At 41.1% G+C, this 7,654-nt stretch overlaps 1 protein-coding gene across 1 annotated transcript in view; it reads right to left on the minus strand.

Moving 5' to 3' along the window:
- Positions 1-267: 267 nt before the first annotated feature.
- The window catches only part of efna4 (ephrin A4), a 107,338-nt gene continuing 99,951 nt past the window's right edge, over positions 268-7,654 (minus strand). Inside the window, exons 5-7 of the mRNA XM_080426397.1 lie at positions 2,532-2,558; positions 2,146-2,282; positions 268-525 (exon numbers count right to left, since the gene is read on the minus strand). Of these exons, the coding sequence (XP_080282523.1) occupies positions 2,179-2,282; positions 2,532-2,558 (131 nt within the window). The 3' untranslated portion in view covers positions 268-525; positions 2,146-2,178. The remainder of the gene's footprint in view (positions 526-2,145; positions 2,283-2,531; positions 2,559-7,654) is intronic.

A 7,654-nucleotide genomic window follows, 5' to 3' on the forward strand; every position in this document is an offset into this window, starting at 1 on the left:
TCTCTCTCTCTCTCTCTCTCTCTCTCTCTCTCTCTCTCTCTCTCTCTCTCTCTCTCTCTCTCTCTCTCTCTCTCTCTCTCTCTCTCTCTCTCTCTCTCTCTCTCTCTCTCTCTCTCTCTCTCTCTCTCTCTCTAATTTGAAGGACCCCCAGTTTGACATGCGTCAGGCCACGGACCCCCATTTCATAAACAAATCTGTCTTAATTCAACTCTGAGAGTGTACAAAATGGAACCAAATGGACCTGAAAGGGTCCATTTGGTTCCATTTTGTACGCTCTCAGAGTTACAGCCCCGTAAGGGTCCATTCGGTTCCTAACTATCATTCATTTAGCTGGGGACCCCCAGGAACCCCCTCAAGGACCCCTGGGGGAGGAGGGGGTCCACGGACCACACCACGTTGAGAAGCAGTGCTCTGAAGCGCTCAGTCTTGAGGGTCATCTCTTCAGAGAGGGTTTGTAGATCTAAAAGGATCAGGTGGGGTCACCGGGAAGACGAGGACAGCGAGGAAACCCAATCCACCGGATTCCTGAGGAATGACAACACACAAGGATATCTGATTCACAACACACACACACACACATTCCACAAGTATACACATGTACACACATGTACACACACTGCACACCCTCCTCAGCGGCACTGCTCTCTAGTGTACTTTGATGTACTTACTGTATTATCATGTATTAACCCATTCAGACCAGGAACGCATCTGTGTCATTTTTAGATGTCTTTGGCTATTAAAAAAATAGCAGATCTACAAGCTCATAGCGCGGCGAGCTTGTAGATCTGCTATTTTTTTCCTTGACATGAAAAAGTTTGAGAACCACTGATATATATAGCAACATAAGTAAGAAAAAAAAAACTGTTAGGATTTAGAAGACATTTGTAGAATCCCCCCAGAAGCAAAGATTTGAGTAAAATTTTCAAAAATAGCAGAGCTACAAGCTCATAGTACGGCACTCGGTGCCACACTATAAGCTTGCAGATCTGCTATTTTTTGAATAGCCCAAAGAAATCTTAAAATACAGACAGAGATGCGTTCCCGGTCTTGAGGGATTAATATCAATGCTTGAGACGGTAGCTGTTGAGTGAGGTTTAGCGCACAATGCATTTTCACACAATGAATCAAGAGTCAATACTTTTTCAAGACTTGGATGAGTCTGTGATGTGAATAGCATCATTGTCAGAGTGTAAAGTAACCCTGTGAAGAGCTGCACTAGATACTCCTCTAGCCTTACGAGACCATTGGATTAAACGCTTGTATTTATAACTGTTCCAAATGGCCCGTCTAACATGTTCGTTTTGGACAGTTTTTAAAAACAATTCATGTTCCTTGTTGTATGTAATTGTATGTTTTTCTATGGACCATGAGTCTGCAATAAAGACATTCATTCATTAACCCTGTTTTATAGTTTGGTTATTAAAAATAGCTGATCTGCAAGCTTGTAGATCTGTTATTTTGGATTTTTTTTTCACAAATTTGGAATAATTAAAAAAAAATCTTGTATGAGGAACCCTGGCACACAATATTTTGTGGGGGTCCTTGACGCGAAAACGTTGCACTGTTGTATTACATATTGTAGTTCTATTGTAGTTATGGTACGTTGCAGTGTGTAGTGTATGTACTGTACTGTGTGAGATGCTTGACAGTGTGTTTGTTGATACACGCCAGTGTTGATTTTGTAGACTAAAACTGTGACGAAAAATGTTGGTCGACTACCTTTTTACACTGACTGAAAACTAAATATAAACTAAATAAAAACTAAATAAAAACTAAATAAAAACTAAGCTATGACGTCTAAAACTAAGACTAAATATATTGACAATTTCGTCAACAAATAAAAACTAGACATCTTATGTTTGGTTGCGCTCGTGTGTTGCACTCTGAAAATATCCGATCTACAAGCTCAGCGCGACGCGTTGTGAGCTTGTAGATCGGATATTTTTAACTTGCAACCAAGTGTAAAATCAGGCATTACGACGCCATCAAGGCACCGCGCCAAGATACATTTTAGTCGACTAAATCAACTGTAGATTTAGTCGACTAAAACTAGACAAAAAGTAAAACATTTCAGATGACTAAAATATGACTAAAACTGAATCTAAAATGTCAGTCAAAATGAACACTGATCCACACACAACAGACCTGAGCTCAGGGGTCAGAGGTCAGAGCGCAACGTTAGACCACCGCCACGAGGAGGAGGAAGAGGAGGAGGAGGAGCGGCGGGAGGAAGGTGAGACGTGACCTCAACGAACCCACACTGCTCCTAGACGCTGGAGTCACTGAGACACACACACACACACACACACACACACACACACACACACACACACACACACACACACACACACACACACACACACACACACACACACACACACACACACACACACACGCAGGGAGACAGACAGACAGACAGACAGACAGACACAAACACAGACAGACACACACCCAGACAGACAGACAGGTTGGTTGATAATCTGGAGTCGTTTGGAACAATGTGGTGAATAAGAACTTAAAGCCCTCCTCACCTTGTGTCTGTTTGAATTCCTCTGACGCTATGAAGCCAAACGAGAGAGAGAGAGAGAGAGAGAGAGAGAGAGAGAGAGAAACAGGGACAGAAAGGAAGAGAAAGAAGAAAGAAAGAAGAAAGAAAGAGCGAGAGAAAGTGAGAGAAAGAGAGGAATGGGACAAAAGTTGAGAGGAGAAGAAACAAGTTGCTGATTAGTCATTTTTGTGCTTTACTTTCCTCAAACAACTACAGCGCGAGCACACACACACACACACACACACACACACACACACACACACACACACACACACACACACACACACACACACACACACACACACACACACACACACACACACACACACACACACACACACACACACACACAGGTACACAGACGTGCACAATGAGAGAAACAGACAAACGAGCGGGGGAAGGTATTTACCATTACTCACAGCACAGACAACATGACAAATCACTGCTGACTGCCTGAGCGCAACCCCGAAATATGTCCCCCTATGCAAATTCATCCTAAAGGTCGGACAGAAAAAAAAGAAGTAGGAAAGAGAGACGGGGAGAGATAGTGTTATGTAAATGAGGAGGAGGAGGAGGAGGAATGATAGAGATTAGAGGAGGAGAAAAGAAAAGAAAAGGAGGGGGATAGAACAAAATAAAAAAATAAAAGGAGGCACAAAGTGGAGACGACAGGGTGAGACGAGGGAGTGGACAGAAGATGAAAGAGAGAGAGAGTTAGGAAGGAAGGAGAGGAAAAGGAGGCCAAAAAGAGATTGAAAGAAGGTCAGAGAGAGAGGGGGGGGGGGGGGGGATTGTGTCTGGGTGTCACTTTCTCAGCGGGTGGGGGGTGGGGGGCAGACTTAACCCATTAAGACCTGAGGCCGAAACTTTGGATGCCAAAAAACGCCACTTTTCAGGAAATGGGAAAAAATAATCTGTGTTCCAATGGATCCAATGTGGTTATTATTTAGTAACAAGCTCTAGTTAATGCGTGTTAATGTCTTTATGTTTTTAATGTTTTTTTTTTTTTGCTTTATCTTTTTTACTGCATGGTGTGTTTTTGATCCTCTGTGAAGCACTTAGAAACTTTGTTTGGAAAGGTGCTACATAAATAAAGCTTTATTATTATTTATTATTATTATTATTAATAATACTTTTCATTGATTCAACATGTAAATACCACAGACACACTTTCACTTCACAAATACTTAAAATAGCAAAAGATAGCTGATCTACAAGCTCACAACGTGCGGTAAGCTTGTAGATCAGCTATTTTTCCGGACTACTGCGTGACACTGCAGTGTGACGAAGTAGGGTGTTCACTTACGGGAAAGAATCAAACATAAAAAGTTGAAATATGGAGAGAGAGAGAGAGAGAGAGAGAGAGAGAGAGAGAGAGAGAGAGAGAGAGAGAGAGAGAGAGAGAGAGAGAGAGAGAGAGAGAGAGAGAGAGAGAGAGATTGAAGATGTGGAAAAGGACAAAAAAGGAGGGGTGGAGACTGGAGAGGATCAATGAAAAGGTGAGGACTAAAACAAGTAAAACAGAAAGACAGTAAGAAAGGTAGAGAGACAGAGACAGACAGACAGACAGACAGACAGACAGACAGACAGAATGAGGGAGAACAGCACAGAGGTACAGTAAAACAACGTAGGCTAAAAGAAAGTAACAAAAAAGTCCTGGGGATGTGTTTCCATTGTGGTCCTATGTATTCAATTCACCAACAGAGCATAGAATTTTAACACATTAATACAGGGGTCTTCAACAGGGGGTGCGGGACCCCTAGGGGGTCCTCAGAGTTACTACAAGGGGTCCGCCAAATCTTTGTGTGATATGATTATTTTTTTACATTAACCACTTGAACCCTAGCATCCCTTTTCTGAGGAGAACAGATCTACAAGGTCACAACGCCGTGAGCTTGTAGATCGGCTGAGTTATACTGTAGGTGTAGAGGGGAAAAAGGGCAGAAAAGGTGAGAAAATCTGAAACACAACTTTACACAATATAGAGGGGGTCCCTGCTTCATCTCTCTCTCAGCTAGGGGGTCCTTGGCCTGAAAACGTTGAAGACCCCTGCATTAATACATGTCATCAACAAATACAAACAGCTATATTTACAGAGGAGAAAAAAGAAAATTGGCGACACCTCGTCAAGGGGATTTAATATCTACCTCCAATTCAGGTGCTTTTTCAGGCCCGTTTTGAAAGAAGCCAGTGTTACACATCCTTTAATGCAGGGGTGGGCAGCATTTATTTCCAGAGGGCCATACTGACTTTGATACAGTGAGTGAGGGGCCACACATTGTACAATTGAATTAAAACTTGAAACACATAGTGCTGAAGTTAAAACTGCATGAATTCGGTAGACATGCCAGACTATCCTTAGAATAAAGCCCTTGCTTTCACAACAAGAATTTTCAGTTACAAAATGATGATCTTTTATTTATTTATGTTTTACAACTGTACTGTACTCTGTGCTCTGTTACAATGAAAAGATGACTTACATAAAACAATCCACGTCAATGCCGTATCAACTTTTAAATGAGCCTATACATTTAGACAGGATCTTATCTTAACTGATATGCACCACTTCAAAGGTCACTGATGAAAACACATTGCATTATGTTATAGATATGGACTCAAGGCAGAATGTTTCACTGTTAGATTATAGACATAAAACATTTGAGTACATATGGATGGAAGAATACAGCTATGTATTCAAATGGTAAATATTATTACTATTAATTGGAGTCGAGTTAAAGTAATTTGTTCCAAAAACATTAATATATGGCAGCCTTTTAGAATGTCGATTTTTTGTTTTTCTTTGAGGACTTGGCGGGCCGGATTGAGATGGTTAGGGTCGGGTCCGGCCCTCGGGCCGTATGTTGCCCATGTGTGCTTTAGTGGATGGTGTCAGGGTATTCCATATTAGGATGGGCAGAGTAGCAGAATAAATATTTGTCCACGTTTGTGCTAAATGTGGGTGGTACCAGATCGTAGGCACTCCCTCAGGTGTTGTGGCGGTGGGTGTCACTATCTTTGGAGAAGTAGTTAGACAGGTATGAGCCCTGATCCTACTGAGTATCTTATAAACAAATCCTACTGATATTTGCTCAACCCTGTCTTCATCCCGTCTACATCGTGACAAGCCAAACCTCTACCAACGTTTAATGATGCTTTAAGCTCTTTTCTCTCACACACACACACACACACACACACACACACACACACACACACACACACACACACACACACACACACACACACACACACACACACACACACACACACACACACACACACACACACACACACACAACACACACACACACACACAACTGATTTACATAACGTTTTAATTGACTGAGCTGCTGTGGAGAGAAATAAGGCCAAGTCCGTTTGTCTGTCTGTCATTCTGTGTGTGTGTGTGTGTCTGTGTGTGTGTGTGTGTGTGTGTGTGTGTGTGTGTGTGTGTGTGTGTGTGTGTGTGTGTGTGTGTGTGTGTGTGTGTGTGAGAGTGAGAGAGAGAGTTGTCTGTCTATCTGCCTGCAAGTAAGTAAGTACGTGCACATGTGTGCGTGTGTTTGCGTGTGTGTTGACTGTGTGTCTGTCCTTCTGTCTGTCATTCTGTATGTGCGTGTGTGTCTGTCCATCAGTCAGTCAGTCAGTCAGTCAGTCAGTCAGTCAGTACTGTGAGTGTCTGGGCGTTCAGACACAGTGATGCATATGACATCAATAACTAACTGCCTCTCATGTTCCCTTACGGCTAACAGCCGTCTCTCTGCTAACCAACCGGCAAATTGCATGCTAGGCTGCAGCCTTCGCACGCGTGTGTGTGTGTGTGTGTGTGTGTGTGTGCACGCCTAGGCGTATGAAAAATCGCTGCCAACATGACATAATTACACTTGAGATACTTGTGTTTAACACACACGCACACGCACGTACACATGTGTGTGCTGAAGTGATAATGAGTTGAGGTGAAACATTGTATTAATTTAATTCAACCTGTAAAATGTTCTGCTATGGAAACGTGTTAAAATGAATATCATTGACGTCAGGCAAATAACCTTGTATCTCCATAGTTCAACTTTTTTTTTTATGTTGTTCTTTTTCCTACATTAATGCCCCACTTCATCAAGCAAGAGTGTCGCACACAAGTAGTGAAAATAGCCGATCTACAAGCTCACAACGTTGTGAGCTTGTAGATCGGCTATTTTCACTATGTTATATTCTTTTTTTTTAAATAGTATGTGCAAAGTAACGGTTTGCATATACACGTTTTTCACCCGACGGCGGCGATTATGAAAATGTATTAATCAAAGTCATTCTGCTTTCGTGTCATAATTGAGTGGATAAAATATTAAAAAAAATGTAGGTAATTCATAGAACATAATTATAGAAACATGACGCTATTTTACAATCAGAATAAAACAATGACCTCAATATGTGAAATGAAGTGTTATAGTCACTAAACCAACTTGGATCATCTGTTTTATTTTTTATTATTGTTTTATAATTTTAGATTTCATTTTTTTTAATGATTACATTAAAATTTATCATTTTTTAATGTCATTATTATGTATTAAACATTTTACAAAACAATACCACATAAAGTCCTATGCGACAAATAGTATTTTTTTGTAGTAATAATATCAATAGTACGACAAATAGTAATTTTAGCAATTTGTGAACATGTTCTTGTTTGAATAAATAAACAAACAAAAGAACTCTTTGAAAAAATATTTGTATAAATTTTTTTTCCAGAATGTATAACTTTGTTTTGGAGGGGGGGGGTGAAGATTTTGCTCCGACATAGAGATGTCAGAGTTAATGCAATGAATTAAGACGGTGATGATTCAGTGTGCGGTTAAAATACTGTGGACCAACACACTACCTCTGTTGTCCAATGAATAGTCTCGCATAGCCAGACGACTGTTCCACTGGCACTATAGACCGCCGAAGTCTGACGTCATTTACACATCCTTTGTTTGTCTACCTGGTTCGCAGTTTTCCACCCCCGTTCTGAATCCCATAGACGTATTGAATATCGCGTCAAATAAGAACTGTGTTCCAAAAATAAACACATGACCCCGGCGTGTTGACTCTTATGGATATGAAGCATCAACTGAC

Source organism: Gymnoscopelus braueri (genome assembly GCF_963280865.1).
Source record: "Gymnoscopelus braueri genome assembly, chromosome: 4".
NCBI classification, from domain to species: domain Eukaryota; kingdom Metazoa; phylum Chordata; class Actinopteri; order Myctophiformes; family Myctophidae; genus Gymnoscopelus; species Gymnoscopelus braueri.